The sequence below is a fragment of the Solea solea genome, chromosome 3 (assembly GCF_958295425.1).
Source record: "Solea solea chromosome 3, fSolSol10.1, whole genome shotgun sequence".
NCBI classification, from domain to species: Eukaryota; Metazoa; Chordata; class Actinopteri; order Pleuronectiformes; family Soleidae; genus Solea; species Solea solea.
This window is the reverse complement of record NC_081136.1, coordinates 7,406,460-7,433,276: the sequence shown is the minus strand read 5'-3', so window position 1 is coordinate 7,433,276 and position 26,817 is coordinate 7,406,460. Positions and strand designations below refer to the sequence as shown.

Here is a 26,817-nt window from a genome sequence, read left to right as displayed (position 1 = left end):
TCATGTCGTCCAAAATCACTCAAAAAAGTCATAGTATGCATGTCGTCCAAAATCACTCAAAAAAGTCATAGTATTGTATGTCGTCCAAAATAGACCAAAAAAGTCATAGTATAGTATGTCGTCCAAAATAGGCCAAAAAAGTCATAGTATAGTATGTCGTCCAAAATCACTCAAAAAAGTCATAGTATAGTATGTCGTCCAAAATAGGCCAAAAAAGTCATAGTATAGTATGTCGTCCAAAATCACTCAAAAAAGTCATTGTATAGTATGTCGTCCAAAATAGGCCAAAAAAGTCATAGTATAGTATGTCGTCCAAAATAGGCCAAAAAAGTCATAGTATAGTATGTCGTCCAAAATCACTCAAAAAAGTCATAGTATAGTATGTCGTCCAAAATCACTCAAAAAGGTCATAGTATAGTATGTCGTCCAAAATCACTCAAAAAAGTCATTGTATAGTATGTCGTCCAAAATAGGCCAAAAAAGTCATAGTATAGTATGTCGTCCAAAATAGGCCAAAAAAGTCATAGTATAGTATGTCGTCCAAAATAGGCCAAAAAAGTCATAGTATAGTATGTCGTCCAAAATAGGCCAAAAAAGTCATAGTATAGTATGTCGTCCAAAATAGGCCAAAAAAGTCATAGTATAGTATGTCGTCCAAAATAGGCCAAAAAAGTCATAGTATAGTATGTCGTCCAAAATCACTCAAAAAAGTCATAGTATAGTATGTCGTCCAAAATAGGCCAAAAAAGTCATAGTATAGTTTATCGTCCAAAATAGGTCAAAAAAGTCATAGTATAGTATGTCGTCCAAAATCATTCAAAAAAGTCATAGTATAGTATGTCGTCCAAAATCACTCAAAAAAGTCATAGTATAGCATGTCGTCCAAAATAGGCCAAAAAGTCATAGTATAGTATGTCGTCCAAAATCACTCAAAAATGTCATAGTATAGTATGTCGTCCAAAATCACTCAAAAAAGTCATAGTATAGTATGTCGTCCAAAATAGGCCAAAAAAGTCATAGTATAGTATGTCGTCCAAAATAGGCCAAAAAAGTCATAGTATAGTTAGCGTCCAAAATCACTCAAAAAAGTCATAGTATAGTATGTCGTCCAAAATAGGCCAAAAAAGTCATAGTATAGTATGTCGTCCAAAATCACTCAAAAAAGTCATAGTATAGTATGTCGTCCAAAATCAGTCAAAAAAGTCATAGTATAGTATGTCGTCAAAAATAGGCTAAAAAAGTCATAGTATAGTATGTCATTCAAAATCAGTCAAAAATGTCATAGTAAAAGTATGTCGTCCAAAATCAGTCAAAAAAGTCATAGTATAGTATGTCGTCAAAAATAGGCCAAAAAAGTCATAGCATAGTATGTCGTTCAAAATCAGTCAAAAAAGTCATAGTATAGTATGTCGTCAAAATTAGCCCAAAAAAGTCATAGTATAGTATGTTGTCAAAAATAGGCCAAAAAAGTCATAGTATAGTATGTCGTTCAAAATCACTCAAAAAAGTCATAGTATAGTATGTCGTCCAAAATAGGCCAAAAAAGTCATAGTATAGTATGTCGTCCAAAATCATTCAAAAAAGTCAAAGTATAGTATGTCGTCCAAAATCACTCAAAAAAGTCATAGTATAGTATGTCGTCCAAAATAGGCCAAAAAAGTCATAGTATAGTATGTCGTCCAAAATAGGCCAAAAAAGTCATAGTATAGTATGTGGTCCAAAATAGGCCAAAAAAGTCACAGTATAGTATGCCGTCCAAAATCACTCAAAAAAGTCATAGTATAGTATGTCGTCCAAAATCAGTCAAAAAAGTCATAGTATAGTATGTCGTCCAAAATCACTCAAAAAAGTCATAGTATAGTATGTCGTCCAAAATCACTCAAAAAAGTCATAGTATAGTATGTCGTCCAAAATAGGCCAAAAAAGTCATAGTATAGTATGTCGTCCAAAATAGGCCAAAAAAGTCATAGTATAGTATGTCGTCCAAAATAGGCCAAAAAAGTCATAGTATAGTATGTCGTCAAAAATAGGCCAAAAAAGTCATAGTATAGTATGTCGTTCAAAATCAGTCAAAAAAGTCATAGTATAGTATGTCGTCAAAATTAGCCCAAAAAAGTCATAGTATAGTATGTTGTCAAAAATAGGCCAAAAAAGTCATAGTATAGTATGTTGTCAAAAATAGGCCAAAAAAGTCATAGTATAGTATGTCGTTCAAAATCACTCAAAAAAGTCATAGTATAGTATGTCGTCCAAAATAGGCCCAAAAATCATAGTATAGTATGTCGTCCAAAATCACTCAAAAAAGTCATAGTATAGTATGTCGTCCAAAATCATCCAAAAAAGTCATAGTATAGTATGTCGTCCAAAATAGGCCAAAAAAGTCATAGTATAGTATGTCGTCCAAAATAGGCCAAAAAAGTCATAGTATAGTATGTCGTCCAAAATCACTCAAAAAAGTCATAGTATAGTATGTCGTCCAAAATCACTGAAAAAATACATAGTATAGTATGTCGTCCAAAATCAGTCAGAAAAGTCATAGTATAGTATGTCATCCAAAATCACTCAAAAAAGACATAGTATAGTATGTCGTCAAAAATAGGCCAAAAAAGTCATAGTATAGTATGTCGTCCAAAATAGGCCAAAAAAGTCATAGTATAGTATGTCGTCAAAAATAGGCCAAAAAAGTCATAGTATAGTATGTCATTCAAAATCAGTCAAAAATGTCATAGTAAAAGTATGTCGTCCAAAATCAGTCAAAAAAGTCATAGTATAGTATGTCGTCCAAAATCACTCAAAAAAGTCATAGTATAGTATGTCTTCAAAAATAGGCCAAAAAAGTCATCGTATAGTATGTCGTTCAAAATCAGTCAAAAAAGTCATCGTATAGTATGTCGTTCAAAATCAGTCAAAAAAGTCATAGTATAGTATGTCGTCAAAATTAGCCCAAAAAAGTCATAGTATAGTATGTTGTCAAAAATAGGCCAAAAAAGTCATAGTATAGTATGTCGTTCAAAATCACTCAAAAAAGTCATAGTATAGTATGTCGTCCAAAATAGGCCAAAAAAGTCATAGTATAGTATGTCGTCCAAAATCATTCAAAAAAGTCAAAGTATAGTATGTCGTCCAAAATCACTCAAAAAAGTCATAGTATAGTATGTCGTCCAAAATAGGCCAAAAAAGTCATAGTATAGTATGTCGTCCAAAATAGGCCAAAAAAGTCATAGTATAGTATGTCGTCCAAAATAGGCCAAAAAAGTCACAGTATAGTATGCCGTCCAAAATCACTCAAAAAAGTCATAGTATAGTATGTCGTCCAAAATCAGTCAAAAAAGTCATAGTATAGTATGTCGTCCAAAATCACTCAAAAAAGTCATAGTATAGTATGTCGTCCAAAATCACTCAAAAAAGTCATAGTATAGTATGTCGTCCAAAATAGGCCAAAAAAGTCATAGTATAGTATGTCGTCCAAAATAGGCCAAAAAAGTCATAGTATAGTATGTCGTCAAAAATAGGCCAAAAAAGTCATAGTATAGTATGTCGTTCAAAATCAGTCAAAAAAGTCATAGTATAGTATGTCGTCAAAATTAGCCCAAAAAAGTCATAGTATAGTATGTTGTCAAAAATAGGCCAAAAAAGTCATAGTATAGTATGTTGTCAAAAATAGGCCAAAAAAGTCATAGTATAGTATGTCGTTCAAAATCACTCAAAAAAGTCATAGTATAGTATGTCGTCCAAAATAGGCCCAAAAATCATAGTATAGTATGTCGTCCAAAATCACTCAAAAAAGTCATAGTATAGTATGTCGTCCAAAATCATCCAAAAAAGTCATAGTATAGTATGTCGTCCAAAATAGGCCAAAAAAGTCATAGTATAGTATGTCGTCCAAAATAGGCCAAAAAAGTCATAGTATAGTATGTCGTCCAAAATCACTCAAAAAAGTCATAGTATAGTATGTCGTCCAAAATCACTGAAAAAATACATAGTATAGTATGTCGTCCAAAATCAGTCAGAAAAGTCATAGTATAGTATGTCATCCAAAATCACTCAAAAAAGACATAGTATAGTATGTCGTCAAAAATAGGCCAAAAAAGTCATAGTATAGTATGTCGTCCAAAATAGGCCAAAAAAGTCATAGTATAGTATGTCGTCAAAAATAGGCCAAAAAAGTCATAGTATAGTATGTCATTCAAAATCAGTCAAAAATGTCATAGTAAAAGTATGTCGTCCAAAATCAGTCAAAAAAGTCATAGTATAGTATGTCGTCCAAAATCACTCAAAAAAGTCATAGTATAGTATGTCTTCAAAAATAGGCCAAAAAAGTCATCGTATAGTATGTCGTTCAAAATCAGTCAAAAAAGTCATCGTATAGTATGTCGTTCAAAATCAGTCAAAAAAGTCATAGTATAGTATGTCGTTCAAAATCAGTCAAAAAAGTCATAGTATAGTAGTATATAAATCTCAACAAAGTGTCATCGTATAGTAACTATTCTCTGAATTTTTTAGGTGATTTACATTGAATCTTGAACTCAAAAACATCACAACTTCAGACATTCAAGTCTTAATTTGATAGTACAAGCTATTCTTACTGAGCTGCTTTGTGTTTTTTAGTTCTGTTTCTTGTCTGCAGTTTTAAAAATGTGTGAAATTCACTTTGTTGTAAGATTCAAACCAATTATCTTACAGATACAAGTCACCTTCTGATGGACTGAGCAACTTGCCCTGATGCTCTTCCTCTAAATGTCTTGGTGTTTTTGAGTTTCTCATCTTGGCCAGAGTCTTTCAAACACTGAACCCACCATCTCATGATTTTTTAGAATCACTTTAACCAACGGAGCTACCTGCCCAGACACGTTAGCGACGTTTCACAGGGCTTTACGTTGTTTGCACTGAATATTGGACTTTTAAGATCTCAGTTTCTAATGACTTGTTTGAAATAACAAGTCATTAGAGAACGTCAGTACATTTGATGATTGCTGAATGGTTTTAGGCTTTTTAAGCCCCATTTTATGAACATGTTTTCGCTCTAAACTCTGCGATGACAAACAAAACAAGACATTTATTCATACTTTTCATACTTCACAATACCTTCATTATACCAATGCATTCTGATACATGTATTAAAATGATTTTGTTGAGATGATAAATGGCTGCCTTCACAATTAATTGTGCATTTCGACTGCTTTTTTCCCTTTGTCCTCATCCTGAAAAGACTCTCTTTGCCTCTCTCTCAAAAGCAGTCCTGCATACATATAAACACAAGAGGGCGCTGTTGCACTTTAATTCCTGCAGGTAGAGACAGTAACGAGCTCACACAGTTGTGGTAAAATATTGACTATGATAACTACAGGCAGGTGTACTTTAACATTTTGATTCAGCGGTTTTCAATGGTGTCCCAGTTCCTATATTCAGTTCCATTCTCCTCATAGCCATCTGACCACTGCCAGATAATCTTCTCGTACAGGCCGATCCAAGGCTCGGCACAGTGGCCACAGTGGCCTGTGTATTTCTCTCTGCAGTAGCTCGGAGCTTCAGTCCAATTCTTTGGCTCGGTAACAAAGATGTAATGACGGCGAAGGCGTGACGAGATGTTCCGGCCTGTGATGAGGTTTGGATTTGTTCCATCTAGTTCCACTGAAGGCACTTTTCCACTATAACCTTGGCAAGGCCCGACTCCACACGGTGTGGGTCATTTTCCATTACTATAGTACCAGGTGATGTCCAAGTAACATCACCGTGCCGTGACGATGTTTGATACAAACACACAAACTAGTGACTAGAGAAGCGGTTATTTTCGGCTTTCAGCAGTGCCGTCACTAAATACACCACACTCCTCTGTTAATATTTTATAGATTTGAGAAATTTCCCTGCTAAATGTTGGAGATTAACGCATGTTTTCGGGATTTTTTTTTACCAGTATCAGCTCAGCTCACTTTGAACCTCGCCAGAGAATGTACTAAAAAAAAGTACCAGGTTCTATCCCGGGACAAGTGACGTGTCCTTGGGAACTTGGTCAATTTTTCGTTTGTTCTGCGTAGGCCTCGTCTACTTTACATCAAGCATCAAGAATGTCTATTAATGACGAAAAAGGGCCTCGAAAATGTCTGGGGTTTTTCAAATTCACAAACTTTCAAGGATTTCAAGGACCCGTGGGAAGCCTGAGTAATGGACAGGAAGTAACCCAAAAGTTAACAAAGCTTGATGGCAGCCTTTATGAGTTATATATAAACTAATAAACAAGCTCTGGCCGCTCTGAATAATGTCACCATCAACTGTTAAATACTGTCAACTTCATCACTGAACTATAGCATATATATCCTTTTAGTGTCACCCTATCAACACAAGTCAGATTTCAGACACTTTTCATCACTCAATCACTCACCTGAGAGTTGCAAAACAATCAGCAAGAGGCGAGTCGTCATCGTCATGCTGCTCCCTGGAGTGTGAAAATGCTTCAGACCAACAGGCAACTGGTCACTTTATATCAACACCATCAACAAGGATTGTGTGTGTTTTTTCAAAGATCATATCAGTGAGTCACGACACACACAGGGGTTGCGTTAGGGAGCTCCCCAAAGTCTTGTATGAATTCATTTAATATAATGTATGAAAAAATTAAATGGCAAACAAAAATGGCAGAACATTGTTATAAAACATTACTGGAGAAAAGAGGAACATTATAGTTGGAAATGCAGCCTCAGCATTTTCAGCTAATTACTTTCAAAAAAAAGAGAAAGAAATCCATGCTGGGTAAAAACAAGCATGCCCTCAGGCCCAGGTCTAATATTAGTCATCCTCGCAAGCTATTAAAAAAAAAAACCCTAATTTTTCTCACCTACATCTGACCTAATTATTGATATCAAATACTAAATCATTTTCCAGATTTTTTTCATGATGCTGCCATGTTTTTAGATGAAAAAAAAAAAACAGAAATTAATTATTTCAATATACAACATGCAAAGTAAGTTCTTTATTGTGTTGAATTATTACAGCCTGAGATATAAAAAAAAATACTTTGACCAGCAACACAGTAACAGTGCCATCTAGTGGAAATAGCATGTTTTTTCTCCATACGCCAAATATGGCCAAAATGACGCCAGCCAGTGGAGAGTAGTAAAAATGATCAACTCGGAGGAAAAAGCCCAGATTGACACACAGACATGCTTAAACGCATGTATTATGCTTTAATGGAAGTGAGATCAAAAATTGCAATTTGAATGGATTTCAATGGGACATTTTTGGCGCTCAACAGTACGAGTGTGACACTTGTTTGTACACAGTGTATTTTTGCCTTACTGTAGGAGCTGAGCTGGAAATGACGTCAAATTGAAATATACAATATTGCCAAAATTCACGACATATGCATGAATTTTGGCAAAATTATCAAAGGACAAAGGACAAAGAACAAATAACGAAAAGTGTGACAACAGTCCCTAAGTGTCAAGGTGGAAACTTGATCACCTTCAGGATGTTGACGTGATCTTCATGGAGGGATGAGAGTCCGGTGCTGTCGTCATGGGAATGTTACATCGTGGACAATAAAGCACAGAAGTCAGAGTGAGCTGTTTGTCAGAGGAGTTTATTCATTTATGTACAAGCGCGTCCGTCACAGAGGCGGAGACTGTCTGACACATACAAAACAATAGGAACTGTATAAGGTGCAAAAAACATACACTGATGCATGAGTCTGTCCCCCCCACACACACACAAACACACCCCCACCCTCACCCTAAAAGCCAGTATGTACAGCAGGTTCACATTGACTTACATCAGACAACAGCACAGTTACAAGCTAACGGGGGAAAAAAAAAAGCAACAAACTGCCTCCACGCCGACTTGCCCGCGACACTGTGACTCGCAGACCTGTGGGCTCTTCCGCTGAAAGCACGACGAGGGATAGGACATTATGTACAAGACTGAGGAGCAGTTGGCGCCTGTGCGATTTATGTTGAAAAATCCATTGAATCCATTTTGAGTAACCGCACATGCTAACGCTACTTCCGTCAATCCACACAGGACCCAGTGGACCTGGTGATGTCTACATGGCAGTGAAGTGTCTAGGCAGTGGAACATGTAGTCTTTATAAAAAGAAAAAGAAAAGAAAGAAAAAAAAGCACCATTGACTTGTGATAAGTGACTTTTTTTTTATGCTGTGTTCACACCGGCGAGTTTCCAGCTAAGTCGGTGTACAGACGCGAGTAGATGCTAATTTTGCTTTCGGCCGCCCGGCCCTCACGTGAAAACTGCTCCGACGCTCGAGTTTACAACTAGCAAAGAACCAAACGACGTTGAGATTCTCCGGAGACGTGTGGATCCGCAAAACCAATCCGGAGCCGGACACAACTTGGCAATTATTAGCTAGTTAGGCCAGACAAAAAATTTGACTACTTGCTAGCTCGTTGCGAGGCCAGGCCAGGATTTCCCTGGAGCGATACCAACTAGCGATATCAGCGGAGCTTAACAATGAAATTACCGCTACTTCCCTCCATGCTGACGTTCGGAATGCGAAAGCACAAAAATGCACAAAAGAGATTTACGCACTTGGTGTGGCACGAAAAATCGCAGTTTGTGAGAATGTAGCATGACACAGCAATCAGGGGTTTACAGCAAGTGACCTTATTTTTAGTCAGTGTATAGTTGTTGAGTCTGGAATGTGCCTCAGAGACATTCACGCACACTTGCACACACACACGCGCACACACACACACACACACACACACACACACAGCTACAGTAGAGTGTGTGACTACAGGAGCTGGACTGAGGCTCTTGGATGAGGAACCAACGGCAGCCGCGTCGGTCGAGGTTTCTGAGTTTTCTGGAGCACGCACGCTGTTAAGAGTCCAATCCATTGTCGGTATAAGCGGCGATTCAAGAAGCACAGTTTACTCTGGTAGCTTTACAAGTCTGGCGTGTGTCAGTATTTGCAGTTTCTGCTTTAGCATGAGGCTAGATGTTAGCTCTGAACTTCAGCATGTTGTTGTTGTTGTTGTTGCCGTTGTCTTGTTGTTCTGTGGATGAGCTTCTTCTATTATTTCCAGGCAGACCGCCCAGGCCAGCTTCAGTCTGAATGAAGGTATACATGCACAAGGTTCCCACTTTTTCAAAGCCCTTGAACGCTCTTGAAAATCACCCTGAATAGACATGGCTCATTGAAAGTGCTTGAATTTTGTGCAAGTTGAGTTGACATTTAGGTAAATGTCTCCCTCGTTTGTTACGACGCCACCTACTGTTTCATGCCCCGCGGTGTTTGATGCACGTAGACTAGGCCTACGCAGGACAAACGTGGAGACGTGCGCGTCCAACGTTCAGCAAGAGAGAGCAAATGGCGACGCGTTGCCTGGGAAATGCAAATATCCAAGATCTCTGTCTTACCAAAGAATATCACAAAGACCGACTTTGACCAAGATCCCAAGGACAATCACTTGTCCAGTGGACGCCAAGGGGGCGAAGTGACTCTTTCAAGTTGCCCTCCCGTCTTACGCTGTGTCAGCACATTCAGTCCATGAATTCTGAGAGAATGGGTCCTGGAAAGTCCATGAATTTGAAGTCAACCAAGGTGTGGGAGCCCTGCATTAGTAGCTTGACTCCCAATCGCAGCCAAAAAGTATTTTAAAGGTCCGGTTTTTAGTTGGACACCCTAGCCGGGTACTGGCTGTAAGATCGAGGCTGTGATAGCGTTATTTTAGACGTTCATCACAACAGAGCCAGCAAAAAAAGAAGTGGAGAAAACCGTTGTCGGAGGAGGCGAGGAAGAGGAGATGACTGACGGAGCGAGGGGTCACACACGAGTAAATAGCAGACCGGCTTTTTTTTCAAATGGCGAGAATCAATAAAACACAGAAGCATGCAAAATGAAGGTCTGTTCTGTTTACAACAAACGCACATGACCGGGAGAAGGGAAGGAAGGGAGGAGGCGTCAGCAGTGACTTTTTTACAACAGTGAGGATAACGTAGTAGACAATGCATGGATGTTTACGGTGGTGTACTCCAAAACTGTAGGGGGAGCTCTGTAGAGAAAAAAAGGCAAAAAAAACGAAACAAAACGATTTTGTGGAGCGTCACAAATTCAACAAAAGGAAAAAAAAAACAAAAAAACTTTAAATATATCAACATAAATAAACAAAGGAACGCTAGTGTTTCCTTTCAAACATTTACAAATAAATACTTGGTTTTGACTTTTTGACCATTTTGAAACCTAAACTGCCAGAATAGATTTTGAGTGAGGAAAAAAAAATAATAAAAAAAATTGGTGTTTGCTTTTAAGAACAAAACAAAAACGAGTTGCACAACTTAGTACACTGAGCATGCTCAATAGTATAAGAGTTTAAACTGGTGGCTATGTGTACACTGTGGTACTTACAGTATGTGTCGTCCCCCAACTCTCTGAGACCGAATGAACACTTTTAAATAAATATATAGACAGTTTCTTAAAAAGATTTAAAAAAAAAAAAACAACAACAAAACAAACAAAAACAAAAGAAAGAACAGGAAAGGAAGACGTGAGGTGAGGAGGTGAGAGGTTTATGTGCCGCTCTTCTGCTCCCATTCCTGCAACACAGACACGGACAGAGAGAAGCGCAATTAGTTTGTGTGCATTAAAGGGTCCGGTGTGTAGAGTCCAGGTGAAAATTGAAGATGTGGAAGTGTACAATCACCACATTGTATGAAATCAAATCAAAATTTGCTTCTTTTATGTATAGCAGGAGCCAGGTCAGCTCTACAGTCGCTCACGACGGACAAAAGAAATACGTCGTACGACGAAAGGTCAAGCTCATTAACCAGATTAAAGTTAACCAGATTAAAATGAGAGAAACGTGTGTAGGACAGGGAAACACTGATTGTAGCCACTTCATAAATTGCTCTTCTTCTTTTTTCCCACTAGGTCAAATGAAGAATAAACTTAAAATCATGACGATGCTGCTGTGTTTGTTTAATTTGACCAGTTTTTCAAAACTGTATATTTTTTAGGCGAAGTGGCTCATTACGTGTACAGTATCTTATGTTTGCTGCTTTATTTTGCCTTCAGACCGCTGCTTCTGACCAGAGAATTTGTCTCACTTTGTTAAAAAAACAAGCTCACTCCCCTACACCAAAGCCCATGAAGAAAATCAGTGATATGACACGAGAGCAAACAGCCTCCGTCAGAAAGTTTAAATGTGTTATTTACTTATTATTTACTCGCGTGTTTAGACATCCGTCCTTCTGGTTCACCAAAGTCACGCAAACGTATCAAAGGAAGCAGCGGTAGAGCAGCAGCTCCCATGTCCCCCACGAGCTTAAAATGACGATTTTCTCGAGCGCTATCAAAAACAACAAGTTTCAGTCGCATGCCAACCCAAGTCCACCACTCACTGACCTTGGCCTTTCTGAGGACGTGTCCCCGCACTGTCGCGGGCTTCTGACCGGCCTGCTGGCGGCGGAGCAGCGAGGCGCTGTTGACCGGCAGGGAGCAGGACTCTGTGTCGCTGGTGTCGCAGCTGGAGAACGGAGAAGACTCCTGTGTCCGCCGCAGCATTGCCGGCGACTGTGCAAACAAACGCGGAGGAGGAAGAATTAGGCGCCCGACAAAGAGCTGGGGATTTACAGGCGAGCAGTAATTGATTCCTGAACAGCTGTGACACTTCAGTTACAGGCACGTGTTCTGACCTGCAGGCCAGAGGAGCCAGCTTTGGGTTCGATGGTGAGGCCCAGGGTGACGCCTCCGCTCAAGGCCTTCTTCAGACTCTCCTTCACCTCCGTCACCTCCAGCTCCAGGGTCACCCTCTCCTCCTCTTTCTTCCGGCAGTCGTCCTCCACCTTCTTCAGCCGCTCCGACAGGGAGCCGTGTGAACGCTTGCCTAAAGGACAGAGGGGCGGGTGAATTCTCTGCGACTGTTTTTGGTGTTGCTGTTGTGGGGGGAAAAGTGAGAAAGCTTCTTACAGGACAGACTTTTGACTTTTCAGTTGCTCTCTTACCAGCAGCAGCCTCCACAGCAGTGCGCAGGTCTCTCCTCTCCTTCTTCAGCTGTGTCAGATGGTTCCTGATGTCTTGTTTCCTCTTCATCAGCTCTTCCTCCTTGGCCTGCAGCCTCTTGGCGTCGGCCTCCACGCGATTCTTCCCATACTTGCACTGCTCGGCATCTGGATCACAGAGATTTGGCGCAAATTTAAGGTCGACGTCTTTCTCTTTCTGATCCACCGCACAATAAGGAAGCCACAAGTTGAGTTATTGTTATCGCAGAATGTGGACCATGTCTAGTCTTCCGTCTTTCAGATAAGTCAAATTTAAAGACCCCCAAACTTGTCCCTTTTATCCATTTTGATTTTTATAACTTCCCGCACCAAAGTCCATTCAGAAAATCAGCAATTTAAGCGCACAGGAACATGGCCTCTGCTGGTCTACTTCTGCCCCTATTAGTACGTTTGTGTCACTTCAGCAAATCCTGTAAATCACAGTCACAAAATAGCACCTGGCGTGTCTGCAACAAGAGTAGCACGTCCAGCAACATTCATATATTGTATTTATACATTGCTTAACTTTGCAGCTGATTTGTTTATTTATACCAACAGAACTTGTATGTGAGGGGGTCATGACGTTGGTAGAAAGGGATTTTCTTGTGACATGAAACCAGGACCCCAGACCAACATGTGAGCTGGAACAAATAAAGGAAAAGGGGGATTTGGGCCTTTATTATCAGGGCACTGTTGAGACCTGAACCCACACAGCCAATAATTACACCAAGAAGATGCCTTCACTGACTGGAAAATACACCATCCATCCATGTGTGTGTGTGTACTTATGAAGAATAACTCAATCAAACCACAGCTGACTTCTTCAAATTCAATCCCCTTATTTGACGCTGGAAATCTGAAGACTGTGTGGTAAATCCGACATGACACATATTTGGTGTTTCCCACTCTGACATTTGGTGGAGGACGGGCTACAATGAGCGGTTTTTAAAAACCCTCCGCATTCACACGTTGGCCAACATAAATAAATAAATAAATAAATACATCGATTTACTACCACAGGCTTTGTCACGACTACATTTTCGTCCACGGAGCTGGGCCGCGCCTCGGCTTTCAGGTCCGAGCGTTAGGCCAGTGCTGGAAGGAGGGCTCGGGTCTGGCCCACGTGCGCCACACAAATCGTCTCGAGGGGAGGAAAGGTTTTTAAGGTTTTCAAGTTATTTACTCCCCTCCCCAATCCCGAATTAAACCCGACTGTAATTTGGATATCATGCATTTTCCAAATGGCTGTGGAGCTGAGCTTTGCTAGAAAGCAATCAGTGGTGGTGAGGCTGGAACTGGGGGAGCCAGACTCACTGTCTGCTGCTCGCTGTCAGCACATGGCGTGACTGGAGAAGGTGGACTACAGTCAGGAGGCACCATGTTCAACATAGTTTTTAATGTCTGACGTTAAAAACACTTTATTCTACTAATCAGGACACACTTTTTCTCGCACGTTACTTACCGGAGTTGTTGCGTTTCAAAGAGGCCGTGCCATTCATCCCATTGACTCCATTCTTCTTAGACTGGTTCTTTGGCTCCACCTTCTGTTTCGATGCCATCCCATTGGTCGCTGTGCCCTTCTTTCCCTTCAGCTGAGTGTAAAAAGGAGCAAGGAGGAGGAGGGAGACTTTTTAAATTTAGCCATTTACCTCTAATTTAAGTTATCACTGCTAACAAATCACATGTACGGTACATAACCCCGGAAAATGTACCAAAAAAAAAAAGTAGTTGACAGGGACCATGTACAGAACCAGGTCTATACCAGAGTTAGCTAAATAACCAATTTGCATCTGTGGCATAGCATAGGCGCTAAATGATGAAATACATTTATATGTTAAAGGAATACTTCACGGGTTTGCATTTAGCTTTGTATTACTAGAATAGGTGTAGTATTTTTGAAAAATTATGCTTCGGGACGGGACCTCGTTCTCAGAATATAAACAGTGTCCGCCATCTTTGCTAACAGTTACGCTAACAGGACCAAGTGTCACTGTTGGGCATGTAACAAAGAAAAAGAATGAAGATTGTTTCTTGCCTCAGGGGCAAACTGAGGTTGGGACGCACAATTTTTCAAAAATACTACCTATTCTAGTAACACAAAGGTAAATGCAAATTGCTGAAGTATTCCTTTAAACTTCAAATAGGAAAACAAACAACTCTTGGGTTCTCCGAGTTCCGGGGTTTTTGTTGTGTAAATACAAAAACCCCGGAACAATAGCGCCTGACGCCACAGCGCCATCAAATGAGCAACATTCGCAACTCTTAGGCGCTTCTGACATCAAGAATTACGGCAATTTGTACATGTGAGTAAAGCATTAGTCTCCTTGTCTCGCTAGACGAAACTCACACACTGTCTTGACGTCTTTAAACGCAAATTTAAATCTCCGTGCCTCGTCCTCGAATCGCATCCACCGTGCCATCCAGTGTATCGAGTGACGCGGGACAATGGACTTTGTACGTAATCTGAACACGTAACAAATTTGATTTTTCCGGTGTGATCATAGTGCTATTGTGCGTGCAGAAAAAAAAGAAAGCAAAGGATCTTCAATGTAGCTCAGCGGCGTGATGACGCCCTAAAACTCAGTCGAGGTCTTACACCATAAGATTACAGCCTTTACACAAGTTCATTCTAGAACAATGCGTCGATATTGACACAGTGTGACACAATAGCTGACTGCAGCGCGCCGTAAGTAAACCTCGCTCCCAAAACGTAGCCGGGGACGCTACTTAGTGGTCGCAGAGGAAATGTTAACACGCCATCGGACAACGCCACACCGCGGCGCACACATCAGAGAAGTGGCGGGGAGGAGGCGGAGCTTCCCACAACACCATGCGGTGACTTATGGGGCTGTGGAGGCGAGGGTGGTACTTAGAGGAGGGCCATAAAAAAATACAAGGACACACATACACACACACACACACACACACACGCGTGCTATACTTTATACTCAGATTGTACTGGATAACACATAAACATCTGTCTTTTTCACATTACAACACAGCTGTTGATCTGTAGCATATGGTATTGATAATAAATCAGTAAAACATAATTTAACTGCTGCAGTCAGGGATGTTTTCCGCCTGTTTTTCCATTTTTCAACAACTTATTTTCACATTATTCTCCGGGAACTATGACTTTCTCCAACATTTAGCAGATTTTAAGTTGCAGTACAAATAAAAAACATACGCTGAAATAAAGAAGGGTGAGAACAGTGTGCAGCCAGAGCAGGTTAGTGTGTTAGTCACCTGAGCTTTAGTTTTAGAATCAGCAGAGATGAACTTTGAGGAGATTTTAGGAACAGGGGTTTTGTAGTGAGTGGAGGAAGAGGAAGCAGAGGAAGAGGGAGGCTTGGGAGGATAGCGGGAGGTCAACTTGGGGGAGGGCATGTTCTCATAGAGCTCAGTGCTCTCTTCTTTCAGTTGGCGCCCCCCGGTGCTGGGACTGGAGTACTGCACCTCGGGGTCCTCGAGTTAGAGCAGGCAAGCAAGCAGAGGAAGAAAGAATAAGAAAAACATGAGGAAGTAAGAGAAGCAAAAGTGATAGAAATATAACATTAGTTACACTGCAGTACAACATTAATGTGACCAGAGGAGAAAAAAAACCCAGTTAATTCCCATTAAAACTACTCGTGCAGATGAAAGTCAAGTTTTCTTAAGGCAAGGGTTAGGGTAAGGATTTCTCCTTTACTTTCATGACAGGTGCCAACCACAATTGTCCTGAAACCTCAGCAGTAACAGAAAGTAGCCACAATTTCCAGGATGAATCGAGCCTGAGATTTGACATTTTGCAGCCATGATAAATAGTCAAAAGATTATGAAGGAACTGTAGATGAATGATGAATGAATGATTCTCTGTGAGTCAGAGTAGATCAGGAGAGCATAGATCACGTGACACTTTCAAAACTGCTAATAAATAGAGCCCAAAGCTATTCAAACTCTTTTGATTCAGCACACAAGACAGTTAAATTGCTACATGTAATGATTTACTGGGGAAAAAAAAAAATCTACACGTGGCGCCTTTAATTAGCAGTTAGCTAATCTTACCATTCCATTAATGGGCACGTCATCGTAGTGCAGAGCTGTTCCAGTGGGACAGGCGTAGCCGTTGACCGGGTTGTCCAGGTACGGGTTAGGAGAGACGGCACGTTTACTGGTGAAGCTGAGAGGAGAACACACCAAGACGTCAGGTGCCATGCGCCTTAATTACGCACTATACTTTCAGTTTGTTACTTCTTTTTTCAGTCGCGAGAGCACAATGCGGAGCGTGACGTCATACCGCTGCGACAATGTTTTTTTGGGTCGCCAAATCAGCTGACTTTTGTGGGGGGGAGCCGGTCTAGCTTCCCCCGGACTGTACCACTTTGCTCTGGTACCCCAAGGGAAGGGTGCCAAAGAATGCAACCAGCTATTGTGGTAGTGTTCCTAATAGAAATGGAAAAAAAAATTGTGCCACTCAGTGGAAACACGGCTCAATTGTGATTCCAAAAGGGAGACCATGCCCCACTGGTGGTCTATGATGGTACTGCAGGGCGTTCCGGGTCATTAAAAGAACACTTTTGAGCTTCGTGGTTTTACAGATCATATCCGATTTTACCTTTTCTTTTTCTGATAACTGATTCCAGTGATTTCGGCCAGTATTGGACAGTAAAGAAAACAAATTTATGAAATTATACATATAAACAAAAAAAGGGTTGTCTCCCTCACCAGAAGGACTGCTTGGCCAGCTGGATGACGTTGGCAGTGGTCTCGACATCGATGTAGTCATAATGCAGCGTGGCGGGGTCAGTGGTGGAGCCGGTCTCCGCCAGCAGAACCCCCAACCATCGACCCATCTCCTCAGAAGAGGAGGCCTGAGAGAGTTCACATCAGATCGGTTTATACTCTACATGTAGATGAAATTCAATTTCTGCACTTTAGAAATGAAGAGAAATGAAAGAGAACGCAGCCGAAAAAATTAGAATAAGATGAATCATTTTCTGATACAAGGTCAAAACAGTGTCCCTGACTCAAAGACTATGGTCACTGAGCTCCCAATCGGCATTGTATCACACAACTCTGCGTCATCAAGTACACAGAAACAAGTCAGGAGTCCTGACCACATGAGAGGAACACAGCGGATATATATAATGTTTGCTTGTGCCAGTGTGGCTCCATTATTTCCCTGCACTCGACACAACAAATACGAGACGGAACCACATTTGGTGCACTAACTCACCTCCAGCACTGCCACTTCTTGGCTGTTGCGAAGCAGGCGGAAGGCAAAGGGATGTTTGTGGTCCAGGCCGGGGCTGACTTCACAGCCTCGCAGCGGCAGCGAGGCGATGTGGCTCTTCAGGTCGTCCCGGTCCTTGTGGAGCAGCAGCTGGTTGTCTTTCAGGCGGCACCAACGCTCGCGCCAGCGGTTGTTGGACAACACGTTCAGGTAGCCTGTCAATCAAAGCGGGGGTTTGTTGTTTAAAGACTACTAGGTAGGTACCGACACACAGTTTTATCAATGCTGACTTCACACAAAGTCCACAGAGGAAAACAGCATTTTTAGCTCACAGTTCACAGGAGGTGCTGGTCTACTGCTGCCTTGTTTTAGCAAGTTACGTAGTTACGTAGTGGGATGTTGTACCGGTGCGACGACGACTTACAACGACATCGAACACGACCTGTCTCAACAAGACGTTAAGCTTTGTATGTAATACGTACCGTGCCATAACCGAACCGTTCCACTCGGTGGGAACTAGCCATTAGGTCAATTTGACCAAAGGATTTCTGACACTGAAGTCACAGGACGACATATTTAAAGTAAAATCGCTGATTTTGTCTATGGAGTTTGGTGCTGGAGAGTGAGCCTGTTACCAAACGTCAGTTTCCGGCCTCGTAAGGATTCCTAATAGTGGGGGCAAACAAACACTCAAGATATTGTAGACTTTAGATTAGATTTTTGGTAGATTTTAATATGTGAGGCTTTTGTTTAAGTGGTTAAAATCAGGGTTTTTCTATTCTTTTCTTTTCTTTTTTCTGCACCCAATGGGGGGAGCAATTACAAGCAGTTACAAGCCCAATTCCTTTCCTCTTGGCCACGGACTGCCCTAAGATCAAGCATCAAGCTAGTAAATGCCTTCTATGTGTCAGTAACACATAGAACCGCACTTTGTTTTTTAATGACGTCCATTTTTCTTCTTCTCACCACATGTGGGGACGTCTTCCTCCGCCGACGACGTCTGCTCATCCGTGGACGGCTTCTTCTTCCCCAGCCCGATGATCTTGGTGATCTTCTTCCCCGCGCCTTTGCCCACCGTCCCCGTCTTGTTCTCCGACTTGGAGTTCTTTTTCCCTTTTCCTGAGACACACGGACAAACAAGACAAAGACACTTCAAATGAAATCCATGACTCGAACAAAATCAGTAAAGCAAACGCGCGAGAAAGGACTCCCGCGGACTTAATGTGCCTTGCCATCGTTATCCAAACTGGGGTAAATTACAGAGGGAGATGTTTCGAGTTAATTTTGTTGATTCGATTACGTGTGGATGCTTTTTTTCCAACCCTGTAACGAGGAAGAGAGGAATCTTAAGATTCCACTGTAAACAGCCATGAGTTAGAAATCACTTGTACCAGGTTTAATCAGACCCTTGTGGGTTCAAAAGCTTTTTGTTGAAGGATTAGGATCCACGTGCGATCCCAGCCTATCCTAGTTTCTATCCAGAGAGGGGAGGATGGAGAGGAGGGAGAGGAGGGAGAGGAGGGAGAGGAGGGAGAGGAGTGACGGTGCACATTCCGCTGGAAGTCAAATAAGCCGCTCCATCTCTCCGTCTGTTCAAAGGAGGGAAATAGCTTCTGCTTGGCTCACTGTTTTTAGAAACTGTGGTCTGTGGTGTTTTTATGAGTGTGACAGAGTTAAAAGCAAGAAAATTAAAGACGAGAAAGAAAGTGAAAGGAAAAAATAAAAAGTCAGATACCGACGCGGAGACGACGGTGGACAAAACGTAGCAGAGGAAAACGAATAATCCTTAATATTAAGCGATAGAAACTCTTTGGAATTAATTGTTTTTGGCCCTCATGAGCTTCGGTTTCCACATTTTTGGTAGCGTATTTGGCCCCCGGCATGATGCGACAACTACCACGGCGACAGCCTTAATTAAACAGTCACAGGGTTCTTTTCTCGTAATATGAAATAATACAAACACACGACAATGCAGGCCCGAGGTGGAAAGCAAGACACACCACCACCTCAGGTCACAGATGTGAAAGTGATTTGCAAAGAAGGAAAGAAAGAAAGAGAGGAAGAATTACTATTTTTTCCCGTCAGGAGATGAGGCACAGGAAAAGTCTGATCAGGTAAATTTGATTCCAGTAAATCAGCTTTTTTTTTTCTTTTTGTTACCAGCCATGGAAAGAACGAAGGCAGATGAAGCTAAAAACGCTGACACATCTGTTGTTTTTACGGTTGCTCTACATGAAATAAAGAGGGTAACACGACACAAAATGAAATCAAATCACATTATATCACATGCTGTCTTGTTACTGGGAGCCTTTGCAGTCGTTTCCGTGAGTTCACGCGACGCGAGTGACCGCTAAGGGTGGGAAATGTATTGATATTATATCAATAAATTAGTGAAAAACCAGTGTAAATTTCGCTTAATACCACTTGTTTAATGTTAAGCCAAATGAATTGTATTATAGCAAAATGTGACCATATTTATAGAAGTTGTTTTTTTTGTTCTTCACGTAATTATCCCTTATTTAACATAAAAAGCCAAAGAAATAAACCAGGTATTATCTGAAATGAAAGGTAATAACAGCGTTTTAGATATTATTTTGGGTGCAACACAGTGAGGATGGAAATTGTACAGTCATAAATACCAGGTCAGAAAGGTCAAACCTCCACTAGCCCTGCGCTGCCTCCATAATCACATTCAGAATTAACAACTGGTGGGAAATTTGTCCGAGACATAATGTTGGAAAAATGCACCGATCTTAACAAGGAGGAGAAAAAAAAAATGAAGAGTGTTAAATTTGAGCTTTTTTTTAAGACAATCCAAATAACCGAGCTGACACATACGTAAAAATGAAATTTCTCTCCCTGAGGAGAATCTGCCTGCTGAGCAAACAAACAGAGACAAATCAGAGACTATTTCATCCGTATCTCTTTGCTTTGGCATCCAGTTCTGCTCAGGGAAGACCGTCTCTGTGTTAAAAATCACGTTACATAAATCCAAATGCTCGTTTGTCATGCTTCATGCATTGTTATTATGCATGAAGGCTCGACTTTTTCAGAGCTCCTCTGAATTATGAGTCAGATGATGACGGGGGAACGGCAACAGAAATATCCCCATGTAGATGCCGAGGTGCGATTTTTTTTGTTGATTCCGAGAAACGACACTGACATGGGGATTACAGTTCAGGTTTTTTGTACATGCTTTAGTTAATAAAATAAATGGAGCTGCATGATTGCAGTGTTCCATGGACGGGATTAGACTCTGAAAACCGTGTAAAACCATGTAATCCACGTCCTCGTTTTGTCTCCAGGTGAAACTGGCTCTTGGACTCAACACATCCGAGTTTAAAGTCTTGATCGAACTCAAATTTGGAGATAAAGCCGGAATATCATGTCAAGATTTAAATAAACATGTCGACTTTTATCTCGACTTTAATCTCGACCGCTCCACAGAAGCTGCAACTGAATCCGGACGGTCAGCCTCAGACGTGGTTGGAGCGTGAACGTGAGTTTTTGAAACTCTTTTTTTTCTTGACTGGAAGCGGAAAAATATCAATAACGTCGAGACTCTCGTAATGTCTCTCTTTGGTGACGTTACTGTTAATGGGGTCAACTGCTCATTTCAGGTTTTCCTCAATAAAACATGATGTCAAGTTTCCAATTTAGAGGAAAATAGATAATAAAGTTTAATAACAAAAGACGTTTTATGTGACGTCTCTGAACTTCCGATGGCAAAGACTCAATTCGGGACTCTGGACTTGTCCAAATGGGAGTTCAGATTTGTGACCCGGGTCTAATGGTGCATTCAAATCATCATGCATACATTTAATGGTTAAAAAGAAATATTTAAAATTCCCCGGCAGGATTGACCTGAAGAAAAGTCACCATACTTTCCGCTGTGTGTGTCCACAGAGCTCGAGTATACCGCACATTCCAGTGGTTAAATTCATGTTAAAATGAGGTCAAAGCATTAATGTGTGTGTCATGGGTGCACAATGACACTCTTTTCCTTATTTTATGTATTAGCTAGTCGCTGTGACAGACTTCTGTTTGCAGGAATCATTGATATTTCAGAGGTCCTGATTGAGAAGGGGGTTAGTGTAACTCAGACAGCAGCAGGGACATTATTGGACACTTAAGAGACTGCTGTGAAACATGACAAGAAAACCCTGCAACTTTTTCACTTAATTCCCCTTGTCTATCAAAGAGTGCGGTCGATACACTGGCGTCATCCTCTGCCGCTCTTAAATGTCCTATCATTATGGTGTTTTATTCTTCTTTCCATTGCAAATGAAGCAGAAAGGGATTTTCCAAGTTAAGTATTTTTTTTTTTTAGTTTCCCACCAATGCTAAAACACTCTGGATGTAAATGAATCATTTCTGGTCAAAACAGATGGATTTTTTGGGGTTTTTTTTTCATACAAAGAGCCACGGAGCATCATTTCATTGTTGCAATGAAAATGTAGCCTAATTTTCATTGCTGTGTCGAGCCTCACCTTGGTCCTTCGGGTCGCTGTGTCCGTTCTCGTGGGGCGCCTCTCCGTCTGAGCTCGGCCTGTCACATGACGACTTCTGGCCACGCGAAGACCGTGAAAGAGAAGGCACACAACGTCGTTTTTCAAGACATGAACACACAAATACTGTACATCTGTCTAATTGTGTTGTGCATTAGAAAGAAGAAGAAGAAGAAGAAGAAAAAAGCATTAGGAGCATCTGCAACATGTTATAAATGAATAATTAGGCTGGGCTTGTGTTTGCTGTGCCAATTTGGAGGCAGTTTGTCATTAAAAGGCCTCTGATGTAGCCCGCCCCCCCCCCCATAAACACACGTGTATACAGTGCAGACATACAAGGGTTCCCCCCTTTTGTGCTATTTGCCAAACAGGCTTTTTTTACTACGCAGTGTGATAGTGTTTGATTGTGCCAAGAAAAGAGGCCTCGGGGAATAGGAGGTACACGTACGAATGCTTGTCCACTACGGGACAATGGAATCCAGGATTATGAGGCACAAATGAGACAAATAAACAGTTTCACTGCCTCTGAGATTCAAGACAATTAACGTGAACATGCGGTGCCAAACAGAGGTTGGATTTTATAGCATTTTTTTAACCTATTGTGCTTTATGCTAACAGTTCGTCAAATAACTACAGCGTATGAAATGTGAAATAAGTTCTGCAGGCTTTCAGCTCATTATTTTTTGTCTTAAGGCTCTGGTAGTGCGCGTCGCATATCACGGACCCTGGTATACTGGTGTGTCAGGGTCCTGTAGTATCCCACTTCACCATCGGGTGGACGCGGGGAATAGGACGCATTCCAGCCAAAGAAGAAGAGAACGATGCTATAGCTCCCTCGGAAACGCCTGGTTCAAGCGGCTCACAGCTGAAAGACCCGTCGGGGGTAGGGGGGGTCGGGGTGTCAGCCAGTTCGTGGGTCGCCAGGTCGAGGCTCGGAAGCATTCCTTGGCGACTACTACCACACACTCTCTTCTTACAACTTCTATTATTCACGCTGGTGAACACAGTGAAGCACATTTCCACCATGAGTTGGAGGAGGCCAAAAATAAAACCTGCTAAAAGAGGGGTGAATATTGCAGTCAGGATTTGTAGTTTGTGGCTGCATTGGCACAAATAGTATAATATGATCTTTAGACGCTGGTGTTTCCATGGATCAGTGGTCGAGGGGTTTGATCCCGGGCTCCGCGAGTCTACGTGCTAATGTCTCCCTGGGCGAAAACACTTAAATCAACGAAAATCTGAACGTCTGTGTCCCGGCAGGCGTGTGAGTGGGTGAATGTGGGGGAAGGGTTGTGTGTGATAGACGGCATTTAACGTGCGTTACCTTTTCCAGTTCTGGTTTGTGCACAGGAGATCCAGATCGACCTCCGTCCAAGTCCACGAACCCGTTAACGCACACTTCCCGCATCACCTGCAACACACAGATGTACAGTACAGCATGAAATATTGGGTCCACAGCATGATCCGAACACATGGGTGTATCCCTGAAACATTTCCTCACACGATTGCCACATAATTAAGCAGCTCATTCCTTCGGTGTAGACGGCATGCCTGGACTAATGTGGGCCACATGTGTGGTAAAACTCCCTCCTCCATCGTTCTCCATCGCGCTACTGAACGGCAGACAGAGGCCTCGTGAGAGGTGCGCGGCCTACAGGAGGCGGCAGAGTGCGCGCATGCAGAGGAGTTTCAGCCTCAGCCAACAGCAGTGAGCATTGTTGAGTACACATATATTTTGTTTTTAGATTTGTTGATTGTTGTTTGTGTTTGTGGTTTCATATTTTAGTAAGTTTTAGACTTGTATGTGGATAAGTTGTTGGTTTTTGTATCATCAGGTATCAGTCATTTTTATTACATTACATTACATGACTATTAGGGCTGCAACTAATGATTATCTTCATAATCGATGTTGATCCGTGAAATGATGACGTTCTCAAATGTCTCGTTTTGTCCACAAACCAAAATCATTCAGTTTTAATGATTTCTTTCCTAAATGGAGCAAAAAAAAAAACAGAAAATATTCACATTTAAGAAGCTGAAAGATCAAAGAGCTTGCTTTAATTATTGAAAAAAAACGACTTGATTAATTTAGTATCCATTAATCGAATAATCATAGTATATTTTTATGATTTAGTATTTAGTGTATATACGGTTCATATGCACATATCAACATTTACTCTTAAATATAGTGGTTTGTTTTTAATTTGCTTATATTTTAGATGTTCCAGCTGTTGTATTTACTGCATATTTATACTTCATATTGTTGTGTAATTGTTTAATTTTCCATTCTTCGTTGACATAGCTGTAACAAAAAACTATTTCCCCCGGGAACTAATTAAGATTTTTTCGATTCCTTCCTCACTCGGACGTTTCATAGTTGGCTTCCTGAAGTTAGAGCACAGACGGTAAAGTGGATGATGTCATCACAGGATGACCAAACTCAAACGGCCTGTTACCCTTGGATAGAAATACAGATTTTTAGTCCTGTAAATGTTTCGTTTTATCTAAGTATGTAAGTGCACCACTTTTGCTGCAGAAATATTACATACTATATCTTTAAATTGCCCCTGTGCGGGACGAATAAAGTGTTTTTTGAATTGCATTGAATGTGTGGTAGGAACTGGTGGAGGGATTGTGGGGTGGGGATCTGCTATACATATTAGACACCGCAGAGATTTACTACGTCCATGGAATCCTTGTGCAAATGTGGTCCAGTAGGGGCGAATGAGATCTGCAGGACTCTGGACGAGGGCGCCAGTGTGCATTACCATGACCTCGTTGGACTTCAGACCTGGCAACCCCCGTTGCCAAAAACTGGCAGTCCCGGGGCACGCGGTGGTTGACAGCGGTGTGTGCGCAGATGAGCGTCGGCAGGGCAGAGGGAAATGAGATTTCGGATGAACCACTGTGTAAGCACGTCAGCTAATGCACTCCGACACACACACACACAGACACACACTTTTCCACAAGCATTCTGAACCATCTCTGGCTGTGTAGTTCCTCCTCAGTTCATTGGTTTTGGCTCAGATGGAGCATAATTGGGTTTTGCGGGGAAAATGACAGGCTGTGGCTCCGGGGGTTTGGCCCGGAGAGCGACGCGGAGGCCAGAGAGCCGGACAGACGGCAGCCTCGACGGAGAGAACAGACTCGGGTATGAAGTCAAGCTCATGATGCAGAACATGTCGAGTTCTTCAGTGTCCATGAGAAAACATGTTGGTGGACATGTTGCTGCGGTATCCTTCAGCCAAGCGATTCTCGCGGATGGGTCGCAGGTGACTTTTGGGGGGTCACCAAATGAACTGCTTGATCTTTTACTCCAGCCTTTACTTAAGATTTATTCATTAAATTATCTTCTACTGCTTTATCCTCCGTAAGAGGGTCGCTGGTGCGGTGCCAATCCCAGCAGACACATTCACACCTATGGTCAATCTAGAGTGTCCAATTTGCCTAATCCCCAAATCAATGCATGTTTTTGGACTGCGAGAGGAAACCAAAGATTATTGAATTGATTTATTAAATAAGAAAATGGAATATAAATGCGTAACGGTTAGGTGTTATTACAAATGGCACATCTACATCTATCTTGTCATTATAACCTGTCCCTCCACATGAAGTAGTACCAACAGACGGACACTGGTGACCACATAACCTCCTCGTAGTGGACAACCATGATGCACCAGGGCCTGGATTGTCAATCTCACATTTGAATAACACTCAAATAGACGGTGAACTTTGAGAAGAAAAGGAGACCTTGGTGAACTGATGTCACGTCAGCATGTGAAGCAATAAATCGGGTCATGCTCTAGTGGGAGAAAAGGGAGGGAAACAATTAAAAAAAAAAGGATCTTGGAAGCTTCAGGGGAATGAAGTAAGGACAGAATATGGATGTGCGTTCCATAAACACATCGTTAGCGGACAATGTCTGGGATAAGCATTACTGTAACTCACAGGCTTTGGAAAGCCTCAGGTACTCTCCTCGCTTTGCCTCCACCCTCCTTTCCTCTCTTACATTCATCCCTTTCCTCTGCCTCTCAACTTGTTTCCTTTGTTTCCTCTCTTCCTTCCTTCCGTCCTCTCCCCTGCTCTCATCTCTTTCAGCTATATTTGATTTTCACGTGGCTTCACAAGGACAAACTGTCGGGCCAGCTCGTCCAACGAGGGCGGGACGCAAGAGATCACTCTTTCCATGATCCAAATCTCTAATATTAAATGTAAAAATGGCTTTTATTTTCAGTTTTATCTGTGGCTGGAAGAGGAGTTCAAGTTTTGTGAAGTCACAGTGACCTTGAACTTAAACCACTAAATTATAATCAGGTCATCCTTGAAATAAATTGAATGTTTGTGACGCACGTCGTAAAACTACGGGTGTTCTTTGACCTTGACCCTGGATCGTAAGAATCTATTCAGTACTGAGTGAACGATATTGTGCCAAATTTGAAAAGATTTACTGTAGATGTTCCTGATCACAGTCTGTAAATAAACGGTGGGTTCTTCCCGTTTGCAGGACAAGTCGAAACAGGACCCAACAATTTACTGAATCGCCACAAGGGGGTGACTTATTTGGTTGCAAAATGGACTTTGTTTAAATGGAAATGAGAAAATGAGCTTTTTACTTGATTTATATTGTCAGTATAAATTCTCCTAGGGGGTTAATGATCTCAATCAGTAGTTTCAGGTCTTCTTTGATAAAAAATTACGTTATGTAAACTATGTTCAACACTGGCTAGTGTTAGCACACTAGCCAGTGTTTGACCGCTTGTACCATCCAACAGGTGGTCGTGGCTTGATTGACCGCTTGTACCATCCAACAGGTGAACTTACGGTTCCGAAAAGTGACATGCCTTAAGTCAAATCATGACTTTTCCAAAATGAAGGTTTCTTTTTTTCCAACAGAGAGACCATGTCCCGTGTTGCAGATATATCACGTTCACACGGTAAAACCCCCCCCAAAAAAACTTAATTGTGAGGTCACAGCAACATTAGCGTTTGACGTAGGACCACCAAAATCTAATCAATTCATCCCCAAGTCCAAGAGAATGTTTTAAAAGGTTCTCTGAAGTCGTTCCTGACTGATTAGATTCGAAAGGCAAAAAAAATCGAGATGGG

At 41.5% G+C, this 26,817-nt stretch overlaps 1 protein-coding gene across 4 annotated transcripts in view; it reads right to left on the bottom strand.

Annotated features, from left to right (window-relative positions):
* Positions 1 to 8,235: 8,235 nt before the first annotated feature.
* The window catches only part of afap1 (actin filament associated protein 1), a 92,323-nt gene continuing 73,741 nt past the window's right edge, over positions 8,236 to 26,817 (bottom strand). For 3 of the 4 annotated variants that reach the window (XM_058625124.1, XM_058625123.1, XM_058625125.1), the window contains exons 7-18: positions 23,036 to 23,122; positions 21,694 to 21,769; positions 18,170 to 18,322; positions 17,207 to 17,418; positions 16,696 to 16,841; positions 16,036 to 16,150; positions 15,238 to 15,456; positions 13,454 to 13,583; positions 11,956 to 12,120; positions 11,647 to 11,837; positions 11,357 to 11,524; positions 8,236 to 10,548 (exon numbers count right to left, since the gene is read on the bottom strand). In XM_058625124.1, coding sequence (XP_058481107.1) covers positions 10,522 to 10,548; positions 11,357 to 11,524; positions 11,647 to 11,837; positions 11,956 to 12,120; positions 13,454 to 13,583; positions 15,238 to 15,456; positions 16,036 to 16,150; positions 16,696 to 16,841; positions 17,207 to 17,418; positions 18,170 to 18,322; positions 21,694 to 21,769; positions 23,036 to 23,122 — 1,689 coding nt within the window. In that variant the 3' untranslated portion in view covers positions 8,236 to 10,521. The remainder of the gene's footprint in view (positions 10,549 to 11,356; positions 11,525 to 11,646; positions 11,838 to 11,955; positions 12,121 to 13,453; positions 13,584 to 15,237; positions 15,457 to 16,035; positions 16,151 to 16,695; positions 16,842 to 17,206; positions 17,419 to 18,169; positions 18,323 to 21,693; positions 21,770 to 23,035; positions 23,123 to 26,817) is intronic. The other variant, XM_058625126.1, reaches the window with a different exon arrangement.